Here is a 25,445-nt window from a genome sequence, read left to right as displayed (position 1 = left end):
TGAGCCGAAGGTCAAGCTATTTCCGGACAGGAATAATCGAGAGAAAAGAAACAAAAGAGAGTAGGTGAGAAATTCTTTAGGGAGAATTGTCATTCCCGCTATTGTGTGTGGAAATGCGCAGCTGTGGATGGTACACCTATTTTCTTTGTGCCTTGTAAGAGATGGCTCTTTCAACTAATAAATGATAAACCAGGGCTTTGAAGTTCCACTATTAGTCAATCTATTTTGCACTGTGTTGTTTCATTTCTGAAGAGCCCCATCAAATATTCCGAAGTAGGTAAAACGTAAACATCGCGATACACTTGTATGTGTCGCATTTGTTGTGAAAATATTCTATTTGGATAACAACTAAATAGCATATTTACTCTTTTAAAATATTGTTGTTGAACTGACTGTCCAACAAGAAAGGAGTGATTGCAGAATTTGAAAAGGCATCAGAAACTATGTCGGAGTCAAGTACATCCGTCGCCGACATACTTTCAACTTTATCGAAGGAACAGCTAATGGGCTTGATTTCTCAGCTTGTGGCTACTTCTCAACAGTCACCAAGTAATACTAATAATAACAATGATAACGACGTTAAAGATGATGCCCAAGTAGTAGCAAACCAGAATGATAATCCGACAAAATTAAAAAATGAACTACACACACTTAATAATACTGAAGTTGAACCCGAGGTATTCGAACTACCTATTGATGAAATTGTAAATAAAATTAACCAGATCAGTGATTTGGCGTCATTACTTGGGAATAAAGAAGTGAAGTTGAGAAAATGGTACCACTCCTTGCAAATGACCTTTGACAATTTTATAAGTGATCTAGATTTAGAGAAGGAACGCATAAAAAATGATATTATCAAGTCTTTGGAAACCATTACAAGGATCTTCTCAATAACCTCGACTTTTACCCTAGTCGAAAGCTTAGATGAGTCTGTTTTGACTACAGCAGTACGAAAACTAATAATGGACTACAAGTCAGAGTCGCTGGATAATTTAGAACGATATTGTAATGAAAATTTATCGTTATTATCATTATCTAAAGACATTGATGAAAATTTGTTGAAATTGATACCCGTGTTATCACAGAAGCTATTAACATTTAGTAAGAAGTTAAAACACTTTTATTCACTTTATGACTTGGTGGATGATTATAAATTCCAAGATTCTCATTTTTTAGAGAATCTACCCAGCAGAGACGATATTAACCTTTTCAACCAGATAAATCGAGCGACTGATATTAAAACGATTCTACAAACAAACTTTAACAAGATTAATCCAATGATAATTGAACAGCTTGACCTGGAAACCTTAAAAATTAAAGAGTTTATAGCTACCAAGTTACAGACATTGAGGAGCTTGATGAAAAAGGTAGTGGCACTAAATCATGAATTATACACCAATAAAGAGTCTAATTATATTTCCTTACCAGCAACTATAAATGACGATGAAAAGATCTTGCTGAATATCGGTTTGAAGACTTCTGTATTCAGGGAGTACGAAGAAAAGCTTCACAGTTATCAGCAACTTAGAGAATCTAGACAAGAAACTTTAAGTGTATACCTTGAAAAAGTAAAGCATTTGTGGTCAATATTAAGACCTGAGTCAGACGAAATTCAGGACTTCTTAAGAGAAAATAAAAACCTCTACACGGAGTCTTTAATGAATTTTGAAAATTTACTGATCCAGCTTGAAGAAGAAAAAACGGCAAATATTAAACAATTCATTTACAATGCTAGATCGAAAATTGAAGGTTACTGGAATATTCTCATGTATGATGGCGATGCGAGATCAAAGTTTGAAGAATTTTATGTTGATGATGAAACATTATTTGATGAAGCACTGCTAGACTCCCATTTGACAGAACTGGATAGATTACGAAGGGAATGTGAAGCTATACAACCTCTTTTATCGTTAATATCAGCATTAAATGGTTTAATAGAAGAGAAAAAGAAACTGGTGGAATCCTCGAAAGATGTATCGAGACTTAAAAAGAGAAACGCTTTCAAAATATTAAGAATGGAGGAACTAACAACAAATAAACTAAACAAGGAATTCCCTATTGTAATAAATGAAATCAAGTCCAAAATAAAAGAATTTGAAGGACAAAACGGAAGAACATTTCAACTAAACGGAGCTCCATATATCGAAGAGCTGGAATCAATTGAATCCAAATATTTGCCAAGAAGAAGGTCTAATATTTCTCACTTCAATTCACCCACTGTGGCACCCACCAAGAAGGGCACGATGAATTCTAAGGGTGTTACACGACAGAAAAGAGATCTGATAACTCCCTCACGTTCAGTTATACGCCGAAGAGACGTTAATCAAATGACAAATCCATTTTTATCAAGAAACACTTCACCAATGAAATCACAAGCCAATACAGCAACCCCACTTCCGTCTACAAATACTCGTTTCACCCCACAGTCGTTGTCCAAGGATTGTGTTGCTTCGAGGGGAAGATCGCCACTGAGGAAACTAGACCTTAGTGCTTCCATCAAGATGAATACTCTAGAAACGGCCAAGCAGTCACCATGCATGCCAGTTCTATCATCATCAGTCAGCAAAACTATTAGTAATTCTAGCGCCAAGCGTTCTGTATTATCGTCAAATTTGAGAATGTCGTCTCCAAATGACAATCGTACATCTGTAAGGACAAGATCACCGATGAAAACGGTTACAAATAGATTCAATAGAGACAATTGCATAAATAACGAAATTAAGTTGAAAATACCGAACAGAGACACGCCATCTGAGCCTCCAGTTGAGGAATTAAGTGATTCAATCTTAGAATATTCTGATGAAGAACAAAACGTTAAACTCGATGTGTCCACTCAAAATAAAGAAAATTCCAAACCTTCTTTAATGACCATCTTTGCTGATAATAATCCACTTTCAAATAATAACCACATGTTGAGCCAATTTAATTTAAGTCTGGATTCAGAAACTTTCTAGTTTTACTAGTGTGTATTATATATGTATACAAAACTGCTGTATATTAAGAAACTAATATTTAATGTTAAGGTTTACCTAGTTATAACATTAATTATCAAGATCGCTACCATCTTTGTAAGGTTCAATGGTTTTATTACCAACCTCCCCCCAGTCCGTACTTAATGTAGTGCCGTTACTTTCAATAAAGCTCTTCATCATTGCCCTTCTCGCATTTTCATCAGCTCCCTCATATAGCTTCTTAAAGAATGCATCAGGCCCATCACCCTCCGCATCTTCGTCATCGTCAACCTCAAATTTCGACCAGTCAATTTTTTTTGAGGACGAGGTTGGATAGGCCACACTTTTAGTTTGATCGGAAAGTTCATCCTTCGGAAATAGGCTTAGTTCGGTATCTTGTTCTCCCTCAAGCCTTTTAATATCAGTCCATAATTTTTTGGAATTTTTAACCAAGTTTAAGGCAAGCTTTGTGCCATATACTTTATAGCTTGTCTCATTAACATTTATGCTATCATATAACTGCGGTATCTGAAAATGGTAGCTCTTATTTTCAGAATCTGTGAAGGATAAATCAAGTGAAGTTGGGGTTATGTTGGTCTTAACAGTGTTTTCGTTAATTCGTTTGACATATATAGATATTTCCACAGTACTCCCTGAATCAAACCAATCAAATCTAACGTCTTGTTTCCCAACTGGGTTTAATATCGCTTTATTCTTTTTTTGTTGTTGTTGCTGTCCTTCTTCTGACTCATGAAGAGTTGTAATGGAAGAGGTAGCAAGATTTGATGAGCACGAAGGGGACAACAGATCTAGCACTTTTGTGAGCGGCATTTTTAAAATCTCCCTCTCTTTTTCGCCTAACTGTGTATCACCAGGTGCAATTTTCTTCCTATACTTGTTTTCAATCACACCCTTTAACATCTGTATCTCTGATTTTGCACTATCATCGTATGATATGGCATAAACTATATATTTAAATGCGTTTTCATAATCCTTTTTTCTGAAATTCAACATCGACAGAATTTTCAAACTTTCCGAAATTTGTTCCCTCTTCCCATTGGAGTAAGCTAATCTTAATGCTTTTATAGTAACATCTGAACATTTTAAATACTCCTGTTTCCTTAATAACAACTGTGATTCCAGAATAAGAACTTTGAATGATGGCTGATCGTTATTATCCAGAATCTTTGATAATTCAGATTCTGCCTCTGCAAGTTTACCTTGTTCAAGATGTTTCTCTATTATTGAAATTGAGTCTGAAATGGCCATTTCGTTGTTTCGGACTGTGCTCAAGGTGGATTAAAACTCTACAAGTATCTAATATTCAATTTTAAGGTGGCGCACACTTAATGTAGCAAATACTAAAAACTCATGTTATACTTTTTTACTTTTTTTAAAAAAAAAAAAAAAAACTAAAATTTTTCAGAACCTTGTAGTTGATCATATAGCCAGGATTGTTGTGTTTATTAACCGTCATTTGCCAAAAGAGCACACTACCATGGTTGAAAATAGATTAAAAAGCAATGTAAAGAGCTTGGTTCTGGATGCTGGGCCTTTGATCACCCAGCCAGCTTCTCAGTTACAATTGTTAGCTGAAACATTTTATACTACACCAGGTGTGTATAACGAATTAAAGGATGAATCTGTTAGAAATCAACTGATTATTTGGGGTAATAAATTGCAGGTTAGACATCCAAAGAAGGATGCCATTCAAGCAGTCGTTGATTTTGCACGATTGACAGGTGACTCTACTGTTTTGTCACAGAACGATTTGCATATTATTGCGTTGGCCTATGAAATTGACACCGACCTTAACAACGGAATTCCAAGGTTCAGAAAATTTCCAGGAGAGATAAGGGAAGAAGATGCCAAGAGGATAGCGGAAGAAAGAAAGAAATGGGAGGAAAGAAGATTGAAAGAATCAGAAGCGCAAAAAATTAACGAAGTTGAAAGTAACCAAATTGTAGAAGATGTAAAACAGGTGGATGATGATGGTTTTGAAGTTGTTGTAAACAAGAAGAAGACGAGAAAGCAAATTAAAGAGGAGCAAAAGGCAAGGGCAGCTGAAGAAGAGCTAGCGTTAAAATGTAAAGAGGAAGAATTAGCAAGAGGTGAAGATAAGGAATTACTAGCAGATTTTCCTGGACAATTAACATCCGAAGCGAACGATGATAACTTAGAGGAAGAGTATAGCAACGATGATGATGATGGAGAATGGATCACGCCTGATAACTTGGGTGCAACCATGGCTAAGGATGATCTTGTTCAAACAGTTGAAGCCGATACCCCAGAAACAGCGCAGATTAATTGTGCACTTGCAACAGGTGATTTTGCTGCTCAAAATGTTGCGTTACAGATGGGCATGAACCTAATGAATACAATGTCTGGATTGCAAATTAAAAGAGTCAGAAACTATATGTTGCGTTGCCACGCTTGTTTCACCTTAATTCCAATCCCAAGGGATAATACCCCTAAACATTTCTGCCCAAGTTGTGGTGGTGCAACGTTACGTCGTATTCCAGTGTCTGTCAATTCTTATACAGGTAAGATTACACCACATCTAGCTAAGAATTTCCAATGGCGTACCAGAGGAAATGTTTTCTCTGTTGCTTCGCCGTTATCGAAAAGCACAGCCAAGAAGTATGGCAACAAAGGATTCCAGCACGGTAAAACTTCCAAAATGGATGGTAACTTTTTCTCTGAAGACCAACATGAATATCAACAAGCGATTAAAGATGCCAAATGGCAACAACGCCAAAACGAAAAATCCTTGGAAGATTTCATAGGTGGTGGTTCTGCTGATAATTGTATATCTCCGTTTTTCACTGGTGCAAACGTGAAGCCAGTGAATGTCAAAGTTGGAAAGGGCAGATTTGCTAATCAGGCTAGAAAGAAACGTTGATTCTTCGTGTCGAGTCGGCTCAGTTTATAGAAAAAATCTGTATTTTATAGTTTATCAAAATAAAGTAAAGTAACATAGTTGAAAATTAGTGTACTTTATGTGCGAGGAAGAATGTTCATGATCATTTCAAGGTGAAATTCCTCGTCACACTAACATGGAAAGAGCCACTTGGTTCTCCTGTATTACACGATACCCCACATTAATATTACATTGCAAAATACTAAATGACATTTACTCCGCTGAGCATTAAAGCAGCAGGGCATGATGGACCCATGCAAAATGACGATGGCTCCTTATTTATCAAACCAGCAAACGATCAAGAAATACAGTTTTACAATGAAACTCAGAATAAATCCCTTGAACTAGGGGATGACGTTCCATACGGAAGCTCCCTGGCAGATTGGATGCCCCAGTATATTGGCGTTCTATATCCCGGTGCTTCAAATGATTTAATTGAAGAGACCAATGGAACAATTGATGAAAAGTTGTTGACGAAAGCCACCAATACATTGGAAATTGAGGGAGAAAATAAAAAGTATCTTATATTAGGTAATGTCCTGCACGGTTTCTCCCAACCAAGTGTTTTGGATATAAAGCTAGGATCAATTTTATATGATGAAGGTGCAAAACCCGAGAAAGTCGAACGTATGAAGAAAGTTTCTAGAACTACTACAAGTGGTACTTTAAAATTCCGGATCGCAGGAATGATGATCCCTGATTCCTTTCACGAGAAACTTCCACTCACAAATTTAGGGTTTAATATAGCGGAAGTCTGTAGCTCTACATACAAGAATGGGTACTTGACTTTTGACAAGTACTTTGGCAGAAGGTTAACCAAGGAAACGGTAGACGAAGGACTCAAGCTATTTTTTCGATACAACAAACTCCCAGAAACAGTGCAAAATATAATAATTAGAAACTTCCACTCACGTCTACAATTACTTTACAATTGTTTGTTGGATGAAGAAGTTCGGGTAGTGTCAGGCTCGTTGTTTTTTGTATTTGAGAATGATATTAGCAGATGGGAAAAAGCTGGTTTTGAGGATCCAGTGATAGTAGCTCCTACAATTTCAGAGGATGAGGAAGAAGATGAGGAAGAATATGAAAACAGAGACGGGTCCTTGAAAGAAGGAACCAATTCCCCATTAAGTTGTTTAAAGTTTATAGATTTTGCGCATGCAAGGTACACACCCAATGAAGGATACGATGAAGAGGTTGTCTCTGGTATAGAAAACCTTTTTTCTATTATAGAGAAGATATAAAATGAAATATCAAAATCAGCGTCTTGTAGACATTTAGTTTGCCACCACTCTAGAAATTATTCTTCATGGCTCTTAACCGATCCATAATGTCAGTAGGATCTTTCAAACCCGTAGAACGGATCACCTCTGGATCGTCAAGTCTCACAAATGGATTGAACTTCTTCTCATCACCAATAGTAAATTTTCCCGTTGTGAACTCATGTTTCGAAGCAAACTCTTCTAGCTTATTCAATGCTTCATTATTGGCACCGAACACAGATTTAGAGAACCTAACATTACTAGCAGTGTATTCGTGACCAGGATAAACTACCGTATCGTCAGGCAATGCCATCAATTTCTGCAAGCTGTGGTTCATTTGCTTAGCGTCACCTTCAAAAAATCGACCGCAACCGGATGTAAATAGGGTATCACCAGTAAAGACACACTTTTCATGCGTGACTTTATCCACAGCATAGTAGCAAATCGAATCCTGTGTGTGACAAGGTGTATGGATTGCCGTGATTTCAATATTTTCTCCCAATTGAATGATCTCCCCGTCAGATGGGGTGTACGATACCTCTGGAGAGTCTTTGCCGGCAATGACAGGAATATTCTTGAAAATCTTATGCAGAAGGAATCGATTACCGCCAGAGTGATCATGATGATGATGTGTATTTACAATTGATGTCACCTCGGTCTTGTTCTCTTTTGTTAAATAGTCTACAATATCATCCGGAAAGGCAGGATCAATAATCCAGGAAGTCTGTGACTTATCATCTGTTAATATGTAGCAGTAGTTATCACCACATTTCCATCTCATAGGCAGATACTTCACGTGCATTTTTCTCCTTTGGATAGTTCTGCAATTGAATATGCTCTTTCTGATTAGACCGGCTACTTTTTGGAAGTTATTTTGCATAAAACAGATACTCTTTACTCATCAAGTTAGTCTCAATATATAAATTAGGAGTTGGATGGCAATTCCCATATCGGCGATTCGCCATCTACAAAATGCGCGGCAAGCTTACCTTGAAAAAAAGGGAAAGGAGAAAGGGAGGGGGCTCGGCAAAGTGATTTATATTTATTTGTCTAACTTTTTGAACTCTTAACTATATTTTACATCGATTGGTTTAGGAATGTTTCACTTCCAGACTAGCATCCTACCTGCCTGGCACGTTTTACCTGTGGAACCGCTGAATTAGTGCTAGTGGCGGTATTAACAGAGGCCCAACTTGTCTGTGGTGTTGGTGTTGGTGTTGTGGTGGTGGTGGTGGTCGCTGTGATGGATCCAGATGATCTTTTGAAAGGTACCAATGGCGATCTTTCTATAGTCGAACAAAGAGTTTTTGCTCTTGGTTGTGGAACTAAGCAGGTACTAGACTCAAATTCAACGTCAGAATTTTTTCTTGGGTCTTGTACCTGGGTTAGTTCTCTTTCTAAGGAGATATACGGAAAAAGGAAACGGGATTCCTCTCCAGCTGTTGCGTTGCACACTAGAAGCTTCTTCAAAACGTCTTGAATCTGGGATATGTCGTACTTGAAAATGGTAAGCTTCTTTCGCAACTCACCATCAACGTCTCGAAAATCTTTGAAATCATTAGTGTATGAGTATAATTCTATTTTGATACGGTCAATGGTGAAAATCTCACACAACGATTTGAGAAATTCGAGACTGATGGAGTTGAAATGTGGATATATTGTTAGTTGAAGGTTTGAATTAGCAGGTATACTAAGATAGCCGGTATCAACAGCATTTATAATTTCCTCTTTAGAATTAACTTCATCATTTATCTCAATAACATCGTAATATTCATCCATTTTTATTAAATAAAGTTCACGATTATTTGGTATTTTGATAGTCATGAGCTTATCATTGACATTCAGCATGCAGCTTCTGCGTTTATATGGTATTTTTGTCTCACTGCGGTATGACAAGAACATCAAATCTTTTACACTTTCCACATCGTGATTGATAAGCGTCAACTTTTTTATTCTTGGAGGAAGTTTTAGAAAAGAATTGTACCTAATGGTACAGTCGATCAAGGATAGTTCGAAAAGTGAAGGGCCGATGAGTCTGTTGAGTAATACAACATCAACATCACAGTCAATTAAAACCAACTTTTCTAATTTTGGAGCTATTGGTAGAAATTTAGTGGAATCTTCTCCTATTCCCTGCATTAATGGTCGACAGCGTCTCAGTGTAAGTTCTCTTAGACTAACAAACTGTGACTCAGATAACATTTGATCAAGCCTGGTATCAAAATTCAACGAAAAATATAGCCTCTTCAACTTCGTACAGTGTTTTAACCACTCAAGAGATAAGGTACTATCAATAATGAAATTCATATATAAGTCCTCTATGCAGTCAAGATTTCCTAATTTTTCCAGTTGCGATTCACTTATTGTGTCAAATACTAGCATTCCATAAGAAACTTTTATATTGGGATTTATATCCAATGGGATGTAAGAATAAAGCCTTCCCCTAAAAGAGAGTTGTTTTAGATTTTCATTCATGTTAACTAGTGTTGATAAGCTGAAGGCATCTACTTCGTTACCAACAACAATCAAAGTTTCACACTTAAGTTTTGTGACCGTTTCAAAGTGTTCGTAATCATGGAGGTACAGCTTCTTTAGCTTAGCCCTAAGGTTTTCTGAATCTTTAATAACTGATAAATAGTCATTCTGAATTTGTAGCCCTTCACAGTGATTCTCTAATACCTCAGAGATTTTAGTAAATTTTTTGGTTCCAACTTCGATTAATGGAATTTTTATTTGGTTGTACTTACAATCAAGTAAATACTCGAGAAGAAAATCATACTCTGAAGAATCTATGGCCAATTCATATTTTTCATTCTTTCTCGTTTCCAAAGGAATCTCTTTGTTCTCAAAATATGATGATGATGATGATGATGCAAATGAGTAAATATCAACAAGTTTTACGCACGGGAATTTGTTCAAAATAGCAACTACTTCTTCCCATAACCCAGAAACAGAAGGATCTAATGTACTAGGAGGGTAGAAATCTTCATTTGGTATATCTTTGCACAAGCTCATCAAAAGACCTAACAATTCTCTAATATTTAGATTGCATAGTGTGTGTTTACGTACGTCATATGGCTGAATGAGCAGCTTCTTCGTCAATTGTGCAATTTTCTCAAAATCCACGTGTTCGGTGAAATTGCTTTGTTTTGTGTAGAAAGGACGCAACAGCATTGATAGTGTTTGGCTCCTGTACAGCTCTATGTTTACTCTTGTTTTGATGAAATAAAGTACTTCATCTTTTTATAAGATCCGGACTGCATGAAAATTCATGGCTACACTCCGCGCATGGATGATCACCAAAATTTACGCATGTGACAACTTATATGGGTATATTAGAGGTTTAGTATACGTATATATCTCTACTGAAAGCAGGTAAGGCATTTATTATTTCAACAAAAAGTCTATGATTCTGGAGATGTAACCGACGATGGAAGGGACGGGTTTCCATGATGACTCTCCTTGATGATTTTATTTTCGTTATCATTGTCTTCTTCACCATTATTGTTTTCATCATTGTTTTCATCATTGTTTTCATCATTGTTTTCATCATTGTTTTCATCATTGTTTTCATCATCATCATCATCATCATCATCATCATCATCATCATCATCATCATCATCATCATCATCATCGTCATCATCGTCATCATCATCATCATTTTCGTTTGTAACATCATTATCATCCTCATCTTCACAACCTTCGTCTTCGTCTTCATCCTCATCCTCCTCTTCTGGATACCCGCCAAGTTTTTCAACGATTTTCACTACAATTTCATTCCAATCCATCATTCCACCCATGCCTATTTCACCGTAGCTGCTCATCACCTTTTCTGTAGGTTTCAAAATTTCGATCCATGGCATATGTTCACGGATTACCTTAGAATGCCTCTTCGTTATAACGGAAGTGTACGCAAAAGAAACCATTGCAGGTGCTAAAAGTATCGGATACTGTGTATTCCACGCTCTAACAACATTAGTTAACAAATTATCACACAACCCTAATGCAATTTTACTCAAAGTATTTGCCGTTAGAGGGGCAATAATTAAAATATCTGCCCATTTTCTTAGCTCTATATGCAACACAGGATCTGTCCTGATATTCCAAGAACTCCATTCATCAACATCTTTCCAAATATGAATATTTGAAGAAAATTCTCCTTTGGAGATAAAGTTACAAGCGGAACCAGTTAATATCAATTGAATTGATATCTTATTTTTGTAAATATCGTCTAGCTTGTTTATTATTAACTTGGTCTTCTTAATCGACACAGAACCGCAGGCACCAAATAAGACATGCAATTTACCGTCATCGTGTTGGAGCCTACTAGCAACCATCGCTGGCGTTATACCACCGGACAAGCATATTTGAGGCACTGACACAATAGAACCATTGGCACCCATTCCGTGTCCAGGAGGAGAGGTCGGGAGTTGCACACACACACTACCATTTCTCGAGCTTGTCTTAACATCATTGAGATTAGATGCACCGGCCTGAACTATCAGACTCGGCGAGTTGCTGCCGGAAATATTCATAGATGTCTCAAACGAGGGCTTGAGAATCACATCGCTTTGGCTTGCTGAACCGCTTCTAGATCTAGGAGCACTTGAAGGATGTCTCAGTGTATCATCAAGATAAAAGTGGGCATGCATCGAAGGAGTTCTTTGGTGCTGATGCTGTGAAGGTTGTTGTAAATGCACAGTTTCTCCCTTTGAATTAATATGGTCGTTTTGTAACTTTTCTCTAGCCATTTGTGCTGCCATAGCAGCAGTGACTGCCTTAGCAGCAGCTGCGTCATTAAAGTTTGAATGCGTGTCTAAAACCTTGGATATGGAAGGGTTTTCTTCTACATCTAAGCCGCCAATATCACTTGACTGCGATGACAGAGACGCAATTAAGTTATTGAAATTGTTATTGCTAGAGTTGATATTATTAGCACCACCTATATTTATGTCTGAAATTGTACTATCTACCCTATCCAAGGTCTTACCGACTAAGTAATCCGTACTAGTGGAACCACCGTTTTTGGGCCTTTCCCTACTATCACTTTCATTCAGAACAGATCTCACATCATCGACATTCTTGACACTTCTATTATGCTGCAAAATAGGTGGCGGCGAAGGGCACCTTAGGTTCGAAATGGCTAAAACACTAGACGAACCCAAAGATTCCTTGTTAACTTGACCTTTCCCTGCGGTACTTTTGTCTCCTTGCTGTGAATTACCTCCCATAATTGGCGCTGTTATGTCACTATCACTGGCTCTTTCCCTATAAGTATCTAGATACGTCTCGGAAGCTCAAAACACAGCATTGCAACGCAGCTTCATACATAGAGAATACAACATCTTGATATTTGATGGAAAGAGCGAGCATCAAAAAAAGCACGGAAATGTGTGAGGACATAAACAGTCACATGAGGGGAATTCTCTCAACTTTGTCGAGATGAGGGTAAATGATATTAACCATTAGTATTTTACTACTATACGAAGTTAGGTACTGATATAAACATGAAATAGGGTATTTACACGGTATGTACATGATATTTCTGCTTATTATATTTGTACTTTTCAGTCCAGAAAGAAATGGTAAATACTAGACTCTCCGATGCCCCCATCCAAGTCATCATCAAGCAGAAACTGGTTGCGGAGATCTTCAGAATCCAGAATGTTAAAGTCGCTAAACATGGATCTTGATGCTGAACATTCATCTTCAATGACATCATCTATCCTTTGGTTTTGGTTACCCAAAGTGGTCATGGTTTTGTTGATTATCTTTGACCATTCCTTTTTGGTTAACGTATATGATGGGTTCATTCTTAACTGCTCCTTCTTGTGTTCATGGATGTTTTTCAAGATCGTACATATCAATAACAAAAACTTAAAATGGATACTAAAATTACCGACGAGTAGTAGAGGTGACTTGTTCGATACAGATACGTAAAATTCATTGAGGAAATCAGACAGGCAGACCAGTGAGGTTTTCAACTTCATCATACGCTTAAAGTGCATATCATTACTGGAGATTTGATCCAACTCCATTCCAATACATTTTTCAGCATCTTCAATACTTATATCATCAAAACTTCCAGGCATAATCTCGTTATCATCGTCCTTGTCCGGCGGTGGTATGCTATCGGCTGCCTGAAAATGTGTTTTACTAAAAACAGCCAAATGATAAAATATCAGTCTATTCCCAACTTGCATGAAAAATGAAAATAATGACCTCATCACAACAGTTAACCTGGAACTTTGTTCAGCATGTGTGAATTCACCATTTACTATCTTTTTGATTAACTTAAAAGTGATTGTCAATAGATAAAATAATTGGCATTCGCATTTCAGTTTGATCTCTTCAACTAGTTCACGATCCCTTTCACTAATATCATTTGATATCTTATCTACATCATCTAATGATAGCCTTATATTTAAAAGCAAAATTTGAGATACTGTGATGAATTCAGACTTCACTATAACAGTGAATCCAAATTTTGCTGGTCCCGAGTCCTCATTGTTCAAGATCTCCTCAAATGGCTTGAATGTTGTCAACAGACAAGATGCAGAATCGGCCAAGCATATTAGCTGGTTAAGTGAGATTGGATTAACTGACATAAAGGTTATCGAAAGTTTTCTGAAAAAAAGGATCACAGGCTCCCAAAAATCGTATAATCTAGGTACACAAATACTGTGGTCTATTTTCAATGGCTCTCCTGTCAACACCGAGGTATATGAGTCAATAAATTGAATAACATTCCAAACTGCCCTAACTTCTTCTTCAGAATAGCCATACATATGGTCAACCCTAATATGAATGCCCAACCTGAAAATCATCTCAACAATTATAATTGAATATACTGAATTATTGGAGTCATTACCACTCAAATCAAGTACGAAATGACACATTCTATTGATCAATAGAATTATTAATGATTGGAATGTCGGTTTATTTTTATAGTCTGTGAAAGACGCTATTTTCAAGGAAAAATGAGACATTGTATCAACCGATAAATTGTAATTATAATGAAAGTGTAAGCTATCATCAAATTCAACCACAATTGAAATCATCCTCAGAGTTGCAGCAACTATACCAAATGTATTATAATGTTCCAATTCTCCTGGCTCGTTATAAATGAACTCTCCTGGAATCAATGGATCAGGTATTATCATTTCGTTTAGGTGATCGAATGATCGTTGAAGTGGTATAAACGACATCAATGACCCATTCTTTATTTGTCTTTCATATTCTGCTAGCCTTTCATTGATTGCGTTCATATTGGGCAAGAAAAACTTACGTATACATGAATCAATTTCTTCCTTTGAATATTCTCCGCTGAGTGCAATTAGTTCCTGTTTCGCAGCTTGTCTAACTTTAGACGACTTTTCGTCGATACTCTTGTCTGTAAACATCGACGGTACCATTGATTTGAATTTTGTATATTTCGTATTGCTCCCAAACATTGCCTCCAAAGTCAATGGTGAATGATATTCAATTGATTTACCTTCAGCTTTGCTAAACAGTGGCATTTTTAGTTCGTTAGTTTTTTGGTTAAATAATTTACTTGAGTGCCGGGCATTTTCTACGTACCGAGGCGAGCCGTCATAAGAATATGTTGATTCGTCACTGTACCTAGTATCTGTGCTATTTGAAGCGGTAAGCGGCAATCCGTATGAACATGTGTCCTCTATCTTGGATATCTTACATCTGGTGCATGGCATTTTTTTATCACATTTGATTTTTCGACGCCGGCAGTTGGAACACACCATTGACGGACGATTCTGCTTCTTAACGCCTCCAACACTGCCTGTGTTGACTGCTGACATTGTACACAAAAAATGGGGTTTTCTCACAATCTGGTACCTTAATGATTATTAGTCAGATCAAAAGGGTATGACCTAAAATTTGTTACTTATTCACATGATAATGTTGTGAGGCTTTATGCGCATGCATTTATATATTTCTTTGTTTATTTTGCTTTTTTTTCGATTTTTTTTTTCCTTTTTTTTTATTACTCACGTATTGGTGTGTACGAGCAAGGTAGAATAATTTAAGGAATGAAGTATATATGTGATTATAAATATATAAAGCTAAAATAGTAGGATATGATGATAAGAAATACATGTTTCGGTTATCTGTTTTTTATTTTTCCTCTCTTTTGCGTATTTCAAAGTATGTGAAATTTCATCATTTAGTAAAGTAAGTAATCTGGTATCTATATTTAACGTTGCGATTCTTTGTTTCAAAATTCGATTCTTCTTTGTTTATTCTGTTTTGTCTTCTTTATTTTCTTCTCTCTTCTATTTCTCTTTCTACTTATTGATAAACCATGTACAATCCACATATGAAAAATGTTCTTCAAAGGTGTCAATATCAAACTCATCACAAGTGCAAGTTGATTCTTCCAATTGTTTAACTGCCATAACAAAGTACTTATAAAGGGCATAGTAAATGAAATTCTGAGAAATAAGAGACCTTGAAGTGTAAAAAAAGAAACCAATTAGCAGTTTTATCATGGCAGAAGGGTTTTTCGATAATTCACTAACTTCATTAAACATATGGACAATCTCAGGATTAAAATGCTCAGTTAATGGCATCCCATCGGTGGTTGGTGTGCACTGGCTTGCCACAAAATATTTTGCCAATTGTTCTGATTGAGTTTTAGATATATCAAATAAAAACGTATAGCTTTTATCAGTATTAGGAACCCTTCTTTGTGTTTGTTTATTAGTTGAAATCATTTTGCAAATACAACTTGTTAATGTGTAAATTATTCTGGTGAAAACCTGTATTAAATCAAACGAATATTTCTCATAAAACGAGCCGTCCCCTTCAGCAAAGGTGGAAACTAACATTATATCAATATCAATGAGGCATATAATGGACAACTTGATGCACCTCTCAAACAGTCTACTTTCCAATTCTCTAAACTCATTGATTATACTACCATAGTTTTGTTTTTTTTTGTTTTCGTCGTTACATTCGAATTCTCTGAACGTTTTGAAAAATGAGAAATAACTATTATAATACAGAAACAATAGTAGATTTGAGGCTCTAATTGAATTGGCTACCCCTATAATATCATTTTTCATGATAGATTCGCTTGCTAGTTCAATTTTATTAACAAAGAAGTGTTCAAACTCAAGGACATACCGCTCATATTGGATGATAGTGATGTTTTGGTTTTTCTCTTTATTGTTACAATTGTATTTTGTATTTGCCAATCTAAAAGCCTTCCTGTAAAATTGGCAAATTCTAGCACAGTTCTCATTTACAAAGTTGGTGACAAATATATTATCCATATTGGAGCTGATCAATTGTGGTATACCCGAGTTGAATGAACTGAAAGTGTCCACAAACATAATCAAGTTCCAAATGTTGTGAAAATCATGCTTACTGAAAAATTTCAAGTACTTGTAATTCTTTGAGTTTAGTGGTGGTACCTCATCATTATAAACACCTAAATTAACAGCCATGTATACGGCCATTATACCAAAATTTAGGCCAATGCCAGTGTTACCAGATTTAAAATTGAAACGATGTGTATATTGGATCATAAATAATAGCATCAATGTACCTAAAATCGGAATGTTATACTTTTGGGTTAAATCTGTCTCATTCAAAATAATTTTCAGAAAAGAGTGTAACAAATCCGTTTTATTATCGGTTAGAATGCTTTCCTCCTTCAATAGATTTCTAAAATTGACCTCATCTGGTGTCCGGATAACGTTTTCTGATTTTGGCAATCCAAAACGCAATACTGCCAAAATAAGCAATACTTCACTGAAGTCATCATCAGTTTCAATATGAATGATTTCTAGTTTGCCATTGGGTGATTTGACAAAATGCTTTGATTTCAAGAAGTTAATTAGATTTTGAGGCACAACAGGTACCGCAACTTTCAGGATATCGGAAGAAGCCTTTAAAAGATCCGAAAAGATGTCATAACTTAGGAAATAGTCTTCCAATAGTTTACAAATGGACTTAAATTTCAAAACTTTCATTTGTTCCAGACTTACATTCCTGTCAAAGTCATAGGCTTCGGATATAATTACATTCTCCAATGCTTTGAAGTAGATTTCTATGGAATAATACGATTTCCATTTTCTGAGATCATTTTCAATTTTAGGCAATGATTTTTTGAATATAGTCCCTAAACAATGATCAGCACCAACAAAGCTAGTAATTGAAGTCGATGCAAACTGCTGCTCAAATGAGTCTAGAGACACGGAAGAATTTGTTTCCAAAACTGGCAATAGTCTTAAGTCGGTGATTGTCGTCAATCCTCTCAAAATCTTAGAGTTGGTAATTGAATTATCATCCAAATAAAATCTTAAATGCTCAATTTTATCCCTCAATTGATCAATATCATCATTCTGCACATGCGTTAATTTCAAGTCATCTAATGTATCGAGTAGTTTGTTGAAATTATCTATAGGATTCCCGTCCAGGCTATGCGGCGAAACCGTATTCGATGTGTGCGCTTGGTTATTTCTATCATAGTAAAGGAGCCTACTCTGTGCCTGCGAAGAGCTGATACTTGTATCCGCAGTATCGACCGCTTCAAGTGCAGTGTAGTTATTATCATCTGTTTTTTCTGTAGAAATGATTTCATTATAATTGACCTTGTTATTGTTGATTTCAAGTGAATCTTTACTTATAGTGGTGGAATCTAAGCCACCGAATCCATGGATGTCGTTGTTATATAACCTCTTCGGGGTCAATAGCGATTCCATATTAGGAACTTGGTAGGTGTCTTGCTTGCGTATTTTGTTTGATTCGTAATTCTCATTGTCCACATAGACACACACGGAATAACCATGTTTCTGACAACTACCGCAGATGGGCCTTTTCCGATCACATTTAACTTTTCTTCTCTTACAGCTCATACATGAAATGGAGACCCTGTTGCGCCTCTTCTTAACAGCCACGTAATCCGGCGGAGGCTGGGATGTGATCTGGACCAATTTGTTGGTGGAACTGTCCAGCAATGTAGTGACAAACTGTCTATAGTTGCCCTGCATCCCCTGTTGTGGTGAACTCCCCCCTTCTTGCTGGGACGGATGCATTCTCTTCTATTAAAGTTCCTTCGTCGTGTCAAGCTATTGAGACTTTTGGGCTGCCTTGCTTTAATAAATAAAGAGTAAAATAATGCTTATGGCAAGCACCAAGACTTCTTGATCCATTTATTTCTTTTTTCCTCACCATGTATATATCCGCACAATTGGTAAATAATATATGTCCGTTCTAAATGAAGAAAAACGGCGATTGACGAAAATGTTCATTCGGCTATATGTTTGACCCTGTTGGGTTTTTTTTTTTCTATTGTTCTCGTTGTAATACACAAATCAATATATTCGACTTTTAATTTACATACACTTATTCTACAGTTTTGTCTCATTTGAGAACATCGCTTAGATGAAAGGCACCTCTTCTCTGTAGCTCTTGTCTCTCCAGCTCCATCTCGCCTCGACTCACCGGAGGCCCATAGTCTCCCTCGTAAATGGTTGCACCACTTTTGCATCTCATTTCAACTAAGCCGCATTCATAGCTGCGTAGGACGTCCTCGCAACTAGGTCTTTCCTGGGGAGTTGGATTGATCAACCACGTCACAAGCTTATCCAGGGTAGAGGACCCATTGTAAAACCATTCTGGTGTCCAGAATTCGATCTTCTTATCAAATCCTACCATGTTGTCAATGTGGTTCAATTTTTGTGATACTGGAAGCTTTTTGTCAGAAGGTGGGAAACATGAGTCCATAGAGTTTACAGTTATGTTACTTTCAATGCCAACTTCATTGCCACTGAATAGACTGTCACTCAATGTTTTCTTCATATTGTTTAAATTGATACACTCTGAGAGATCGCTTGAGCTTAATCTACCAGCATCTGTCAAATCGCCAGATCTCAATTTTCTCCATGGTGTACCATTATCGGGCAAAATGACATTAGCTGCAACTTCGACCATGATCAAACCAACGCTGAAGATATCAGCTGCAAAGCTATACTCATGCTTGGATATAATTTCAGGTGCAATATATTCACGATCACCCTCACGATCAAAGAATGACGAAACCGGTAACTTTGTACCCACGCCAAAATCGCCGATTTTGAGCATACCTTCAAAAGTAATAAAGATATTAGCAGGCTTCAAATCAAGGTGTAGTATATTCTTGGAATGAATCCACTTTAGACCTTGCAAAATCTCAACTAGTATCTTCCAAACTCTCCACTCGTCCAATCGGGTTCTTGAATTCTCGCACTGTTTTATTAGAAACTCATCCAATGTACCATTCTCACAATAATCGGTCATTATATATAAATGACTTTGATATTCCCAGGCAGATATAAGTGTTAATACGTAATCTCTACCATCATTGTGATTGATTTCATATTCTCCGGTAGCGATATTGTCATTGTCTTGGCTATTTTTCAACGATGAACCATTTGAACTATAATCAAGCATGCCGGTATCGTCTTGAAATTCACCTCTCCTTCTTAAGCTTTTCAACAGTTCAACTTCTTCTAATTTCCTCAATCTGGATTTTGGTCCAGCAATTTTATTCTTTGTACGTTTGACAGCATATTTGACTCCTTCAAAGTGAACAGAATACACAACTGAAAATTCACCTTCCCCTAATAAGGAACACTCCCCAAACTTTGAAACTAAATGGTAATCTAGCTCAGACTGTTTCGTTGTTGGATTAGTTATTGTATCTGTACTATCTAAATCCATTGACAATGTAGACTTACTGTTGTCCGTTTTATTGGAAATTGCTGGGGTTGAAGTTATCGATGGGTCTATCCGACCTCTGTGAAATCCAAACTCAATAGGTGTGTGAGGTGATATATTTTTAAATTGTGAAGATATAGAGACTTCGTTATTACTCATTGGTTCCTGCAAATTTAGATTTTCAGGCAACCTAGGTGGTGCAAACACCGGTCTCAAGTTACTATCGGCAATTATGGATTGTTCAGATTGATTTCTTGAGCCTGCGCGTTGCCAGTAGCTCGTTGAAGATGTATTAGAGATTTTAGAGGGTTGGTTTTTCTTGAAATTCCTAGTTGGTGTGTCTACTTTAAAGCTGTTACCGCTTTCAATACTAATGGCGCTATTAAAGCTTTCAGGTGTGTTTAAATTGGAGTTATGTTTCACACTTTGTAGACTTGAAATGTTCAGATCATTGGTTTTGTAATTTGGCGTGATTGGGAACTTCTCTTGTTCGTCCCATGATTCGACCAAGTTATCATCTCGGCTGTAATGAGGTTTGCTTTTGGAGGTGAATATTGACATATTAGAGAAATCATCAAATTCATTGGAGAATTTGATCAAACATTGCTGTAATTCACCTGTATTTATAGCATTTTCATTACTATTAACGTTGCTAAAATTACTATTGTTGTGGAACACAGATTTTGTGTTATACAATGAGGTGTTTTCAGTATAATTTGTTTGATTTTTCAGATAACTTGAGTCATTGACCATTGAATTGAAGGAGGAATTCATACTATAGTTATTGGTGTTGTTTGATAGTGCAGGAGCTGATTTTGATATGTTTGATCTGCTATTCGTATTATTACTATTAATGCTGCTATCTAAATGGACATGCTGAGGCGGTTTCTTACACGGAGTATCAGGCATTGAATTTTTGCTTCGCCGAGAGCCAAGTTTGCTCTGTAATCCAGATGACGTGAAGGCGGTTTGTAGTGGTTTGATGGATTTAAACGATGAAGGAGTTGCTGTTAATGAAGTTGCCAATGGTGTATTGCTCGAATGGTTTAAAGATAAAGGTGATGACACAGACCCTGTGGTAAAAGGCCGATGCTGGAATCTGTGCGGTTTGTTGAAAGCATGTTTAGAAGGTGACACATCTTCGTAAGCTACATCATCGTCTAGAACATCACCGTCTTCTTGAAACTCTTGTCCTTCATGGTCGTCTTCTTGCACATGTCCTTCTTTAAAGCTCTTTACATTCTTCTCTGCAACTCGTTGTACAAGTTCGTCACCTTTAAAATCCAAATCGAGGTCATAGTCTAAGTTCAAATGGGTATTTCGTTTCTGCATTAGCTTATTGAAAGGATTCTTCTTCAGAGGTGGATTTGTTAATCCTAGGTTAGTCTTTTCATTTAGGGGAGATTTTATTGGAGATATTTTCCTAAGAGAGGCATGAGTGGCAGAAGCTAGTCTATCCTTATACCTTTCCAATTTTCTCTCCAGTTTCTTTTGCATGTCAGAACTTCTCTTTGAAGAAGCTATTGTTGAATTGATCGAACTTGTTCCTTGAGTGGCGCCGAAGACGCCTGAATATTTGGCTCGCTGCTTCTTATTGATTGATGAGCCATCAAATGACAATTCGTTAAACCTTTTCAACATTTCGTCATTTTTAGAACTTGTATTAATTACACGTTGGGTTGTGGGGCTTGCCTCGATGGATAAATTTAGCAATCCTGTACTTCGGCGTAGTGACGCCTTGCGGTCCATTGGTTGATGTTGTAGCTGTGGTTGTAGCTGTTGTAGCTGTACTTGTTGCTGTTGTTGCTGTTGTTGCTGCTGTAGTTGATGAAGCAATTGGTTGTTCTGCTGGCGTGATTGATGTAGTTGGTTTGGTTGTTGTATCACATTCTTATAGGGTGAATTGTTGGGTGAATTCAGGACCCTTTTCCTTGTGTTGAAGGGGAAGGACGTCTTGTTGATTGTTGCCTGTGTGACTTCAGAGAGTGTGTTGATGCCGGCGCCAGTTATGGTGTCGTCGATAACATGTGTATGTGACGAAGCAACGCTTGTCTTCAACTGTTTCTCATTGAGCGGGCGTCCCCCTTGAAGTGTGTGTCTAGTCATTGTTGTATGTATAGGTGTTCTGATACTTCTCTATTCCACCTTCTATCTCTCGCTCACTCTTTCTATCTCTTTGTATGTGTATGCGTATGTGTATGTGTATGCGTATGTATGTATACAAATAAATAATGCGTGTCTTCCCTTGTAGGTGTATGTTTATCTCCATCTGTTTTCTCAATATTGCAACTGTCCGTTCTTTGTCTTTTTCTCAATGCGACTCACCGATATTGTATTTCCAGCGAAGCTGTAATTGACAACGCTGAAATTGGTAGTGCTGTACCCTGAGTCGCCAGAACGGGGAAAAAGTCAACAACCGAAAAACGCAAACGCGTCAGGGGCAAAAAAAAAAAAAAAAAAATGCTCAAGAAAAAAAAAACGCGTTTCTTTTAATAAAATAGAAAAATTAAAAAAATAAAAATATTAAAAAAATTAAAAATTAATAATTAAAAAAAATAAAATAAAATAAAATAAAATAAAATAAAAAACCCAAAAAGATTCGGAACAAAATCCAAAAATTAAAAAAACTTCGGGAAAAGAAAAACTTGAAAAAAAAAATTCGCAAAAAAGTTCGAAAAAAAAAAAAATAGCCTAATCTCCACCGCGAGGAAAATCGAGATTAGAAAGGCAAGCACATTGAGGATTTTCACATTCATAGAGGACAACACAAGAGAAACTAGACACACCTCAACAGTCATCTCTGTTTCACTTCATAGAGCATATTCCAAGCACAGGCTCAAACACTAGTTCCAGCACCAGCTCAATATGAATCCCGCTGTATCAAACCTTATTCTCATGCTTGTCGGTATGCAGGTCTCCAAGAGACTCGACTTTGAAGACCCATCCACTCTCTTCTACGTTAGAGTGGCCTTCATTACAGGCCAACTGCTCACTCTTGCCATCTACCTCTACGTGAGGTACTCCATCACCTCCAAGAACGACCTCACCACCCTCAAGTACTTGGAGCCAGCGAACAAGATGGCGGGCGAAACCGAAGAAAAACTCGTTACTACAACAGTGAAGGACTACGACTTGAAACAGGTTGATGCGGCAATCAAATCGGTCTTCACCGGTTTGGCAATGACTGGATTTATGCACCTCTACATGAAGTTTGCAAACCCATTGGTCATGCAGTCCATCTCTCCTGTCAAGGGAGCTTTGGAATCAAACATTGTTAAGATCCACCTCTTTGGCAAACCAGCATCAGGTGATTTGAAGAGACCTTTCAAGGCTGCACCTTCCTTCTTATCTGGCTTGACTGGTGGTAACGTCAAAACCGACAAATCTTCTATCGAAAAGGCTGAAACTGCAGGTACTGGTGGAGTCAAGGAAGATTAGGCGTTGGTGAACTAAAACTTTAATCTCTACTCTTTTGTGTTAGTTGTTTCATCTTTTTGACCGCTTTATTTCGTTGGTGAGAAAAATTGAATCAAAAAAAAGAAAAACCTTTGTAGCCTTATCGACTCTCTCTTGGTTTCTTTTCTTCTTAAATAAATACCATAACTATATAATAGCAAGAAGGATGAATAGAACTACATAGCAACACCCAGTGATGATGCTCAACCACAAGACATAATTCCCACTCGTTTTAAAATAGTATTTATTATCAAGACTAACTTGTCCGTCCGTCTCAGATGTGGCTTGTTCGTCAATGTAGTCTTTGTACCAATTGTCCTTGTTGAAATTAATGAAATATAAATCCATGTTGTTGGCCCGAGAGTACCCAATGACACAGATCAGTAGAGAATATACCTGGAATACCAACCCAATGGACATGAATTCCCGTGAAAATATCTTCATAATTAACAAACTGAAAGATAGACTACCTATACATGTCCGAATATATGCACCCTGATATGTTCGTTGGTGTGCTCGAATATCTAGCTTTTGTTCCTTGGTCAACCGCTCGTCCAAATGCGATGGCCGACGGTCAATTGACGGCATTGGTCTATTACAGGCGTCATCTCTGGATTCCATAATGTGTGTTACAACGGAGTCCCATATTTATAATGTACATGACAAATACAGAGAAGAAGACAGAAAGGAAAAAAACTCATTCTAGGCTCTCTCTCTCTTTATTGTGGCATCCTTTGTTTATCAGAAACAGTAAACTTCGCTCAAAGACTGAACTTCTTTTTCTCGTTAACTTAAACTTCTACAAATATATATATCTATATATATATAGATATAAGTATGTGTGTATACCCGCATACACTTCACCAAGGACATTTTGTGCCATTGCAAAGGTTCAAAACTCTCAAAGCTCTAGAATCGTAGACATCTTCCACTTCAATGGTTCGTTCTCATATACTTGACGTTGTGGAAGACTGCTGGACCATTCTTCAAACCTCCTACGATCTCTTGGGGTGGTAAACTTAAAAACCCTTTCAATTAGCTCACCATCCTTGTTTCTCTTGGAATAAAATTTCTTGTTATATTCCCCAATATCTACTTGTAACTTTTCGATAATGAGATTCTGTTCTCCACTAAGGGTATTTTCGATGCTCTTATATACCCTCTTAAGCAATACATTCACCAAGTTCTCGGGCGTTGGTATCTCATTCTCAATCCACCATGCTACCCAATATTTCTCATTTTTACATGTAATATCGCCATTGGCCCTATTTATTGTGCAATCCTTCAACTGGTATGCATTAATATCGATATACGATAAGACATATCCCGACGTACCATAAACCCCCATCTCTTCTACCAGCAACCTCATATCACATAGATTGTCTCCGCCAACCCTTTCGTGGCTGGCATTGATTTCCTCAATTTGTCCACTCTCATATGACCGCTTACGGACTTGGAAACTACCCCCATCGATTAATACAAACTTATCATGCGGCACCAATTCACCAAAATTGCTGGCCGGTTGGAATTCAAGCTGTCGTCTCCCATACTGGTCGTCAATCTTGAAAATTGTGGAGTTTATACCGCTTGATGTCTTCAAAATTACTCCAATGCTTAAATTGTACAACCCAGGAACCAATCGAATCAGTTTATCCACTGTGACGCTGTACATTCCATCATGGGCAGAACTAGAACCAACTGCATAGTCTCTACTGTCCAAATAAATCCGCCGGTTCATGTATATTCCATACACTAGTTTCCATGAGTCTTTTATAAATTCACAATCTAATCCTTTGTAGCATGTGCTTTTACTATGGGAATTTATAAGCCGGATAGGTTTCCGCCAATAGTCAAAAGATCGAATGTAATCAACCAAGTATTGTTTGTCTTGAACAACCTGATCCATCATCTCATCTCCAAACCGTGTGTGAAACAACTGTTGATAGAAATCATTGTACATAATAGCATATGTCTTGCACGTTGTCTTCAACTCGTTGGGGACTTGCCCGAAAATCTTCACCTGCAATTCGTTCGGAAAATCTAGTATGCTCATCATTGTCTTTATTCTAAAGCTAGGAAGTCTTTCAAAGAAAAAACAATCGCCCTTACGTTGACACAGCTATGAGTTGTTCA

General features: G+C 37.1%; 12 protein-coding genes across 12 annotated transcripts; 4 read left to right on the top strand and 8 right to left on the bottom strand.

The window, feature by feature from the left end:
* Positions 1 to 443: 443 nt before the first annotated feature.
* Positions 444 to 2,954, top strand: C5L36_0C10360 (uncharacterized protein; the record flags this gene model as incomplete). Its single annotated transcript, XM_029466747.1, has 1 exon — positions 444 to 2,954. The coding sequence occupies one exon, from the start codon at positions 444 to 446 to the stop codon at positions 2,952 to 2,954; it is 2,511 nt and encodes an 836-aa protein (XP_029322607.1).
* An 87-nt stretch (positions 2,955 to 3,041) lies between these two features.
* Positions 3,042 to 4,220, bottom strand: C5L36_0C10350 (uncharacterized protein; the record flags this gene model as incomplete). Its single annotated transcript, XM_029466746.1, has 1 exon — positions 3,042 to 4,220. One exon carries the CDS (start codon positions 4,218 to 4,220, stop codon positions 3,042 to 3,044), a length of 1,179 nt encoding a protein of 392 aa, XP_029322606.1.
* Positions 4,221 to 4,449: 229 nt separating this feature from the next.
* C5L36_0C10340 (uncharacterized protein) lies at positions 4,450 to 5,853 on the top strand (the record flags this gene model as incomplete). The annotated part of the gene is made up of 1 exon (XM_029466745.1): positions 4,450 to 5,853. One exon carries the CDS (start codon positions 4,450 to 4,452, stop codon positions 5,851 to 5,853), a length of 1,404 nt encoding a protein of 467 aa, XP_029322605.1.
* A 224-nt stretch (positions 5,854 to 6,077) lies between these two features.
* Positions 6,078 to 7,115, top strand: C5L36_0C10330 (uncharacterized protein; the record flags this gene model as incomplete). The annotated part of the gene is made up of 1 exon (XM_029466744.1): positions 6,078 to 7,115. The coding sequence occupies one exon, from the start codon at positions 6,078 to 6,080 to the stop codon at positions 7,113 to 7,115; it is 1,038 nt and encodes a 345-aa protein (XP_029322604.1).
* Positions 7,116 to 7,164: 49 nt separating this feature from the next.
* Positions 7,165 to 8,013, bottom strand: C5L36_0C10320 (uncharacterized protein; the record flags this gene model as incomplete). Its single annotated transcript, XM_029466743.1, has 1 exon — positions 7,165 to 8,013. The coding sequence occupies one exon, from the start codon at positions 8,011 to 8,013 to the stop codon at positions 7,165 to 7,167; it is 849 nt and encodes a 282-aa protein (XP_029322603.1).
* A 233-nt stretch (positions 8,014 to 8,246) lies between these two features.
* C5L36_0C10310 (uncharacterized protein) lies at positions 8,247 to 10,307 on the bottom strand (the record flags this gene model as incomplete). Its single annotated transcript, XM_029466742.1, has 1 exon — positions 8,247 to 10,307. One exon carries the CDS (start codon positions 10,305 to 10,307, stop codon positions 8,247 to 8,249), a length of 2,061 nt encoding a protein of 686 aa, XP_029322602.1.
* A 230-nt stretch (positions 10,308 to 10,537) lies between these two features.
* C5L36_0C10300 (uncharacterized protein) lies at positions 10,538 to 12,364 on the bottom strand (the record flags this gene model as incomplete). The annotated part of the gene is made up of 1 exon (XM_029466741.1): positions 10,538 to 12,364. One exon carries the CDS (start codon positions 12,362 to 12,364, stop codon positions 10,538 to 10,540), a length of 1,827 nt encoding a protein of 608 aa, XP_029322601.1.
* Positions 12,365 to 12,700: 336 nt separating this feature from the next.
* Positions 12,701 to 14,950, bottom strand: C5L36_0C10290 (uncharacterized protein; the record flags this gene model as incomplete). Its single annotated transcript, XM_029466740.1, has 1 exon — positions 12,701 to 14,950. One exon carries the CDS (start codon positions 14,948 to 14,950, stop codon positions 12,701 to 12,703), a length of 2,250 nt encoding a protein of 749 aa, XP_029322600.1.
* A 486-nt stretch (positions 14,951 to 15,436) lies between these two features.
* C5L36_0C10280 (uncharacterized protein) lies at positions 15,437 to 18,193 on the bottom strand (the record flags this gene model as incomplete). The annotated part of the gene is made up of 1 exon (XM_029466739.1): positions 15,437 to 18,193. The coding sequence occupies one exon, from the start codon at positions 18,191 to 18,193 to the stop codon at positions 15,437 to 15,439; it is 2,757 nt and encodes a 918-aa protein (XP_029322599.1).
* Positions 18,194 to 18,521: 328 nt separating this feature from the next.
* C5L36_0C10270 (uncharacterized protein) lies at positions 18,522 to 21,962 on the bottom strand (the record flags this gene model as incomplete). Its single annotated transcript, XM_029466738.1, has 1 exon — positions 18,522 to 21,962. One exon carries the CDS (start codon positions 21,960 to 21,962, stop codon positions 18,522 to 18,524), a length of 3,441 nt encoding a protein of 1,146 aa, XP_029322598.1.
* A 759-nt stretch (positions 21,963 to 22,721) lies between these two features.
* Positions 22,722 to 23,294, top strand: C5L36_0C10260 (uncharacterized protein; the record flags this gene model as incomplete). The annotated part of the gene is made up of 1 exon (XM_029466737.1): positions 22,722 to 23,294. One exon carries the CDS (start codon positions 22,722 to 22,724, stop codon positions 23,292 to 23,294), a length of 573 nt encoding a protein of 190 aa, XP_029322597.1.
* A 919-nt stretch (positions 23,295 to 24,213) lies between these two features.
* C5L36_0C10250 (uncharacterized protein) lies at positions 24,214 to 25,368 on the bottom strand (the record flags this gene model as incomplete). Its single annotated transcript, XM_029466736.1, has 1 exon — positions 24,214 to 25,368. One exon carries the CDS (start codon positions 25,366 to 25,368, stop codon positions 24,214 to 24,216), a length of 1,155 nt encoding a protein of 384 aa, XP_029322596.1.
* Positions 25,369 to 25,445: the final 77 nt, after the last annotated feature.

This window comes from Pichia kudriavzevii, chromosome 3 (assembly GCF_003054445.1).
Source record: "Pichia kudriavzevii chromosome 3, complete sequence".
Taxonomy (NCBI): domain Eukaryota; kingdom Fungi; phylum Ascomycota; class Pichiomycetes; order Pichiales; family Pichiaceae; genus Pichia; species Pichia kudriavzevii.
Note: the sequence above shows the minus strand (reverse complement) of the source record. Positions and strands in the feature narration are given on the sequence as shown.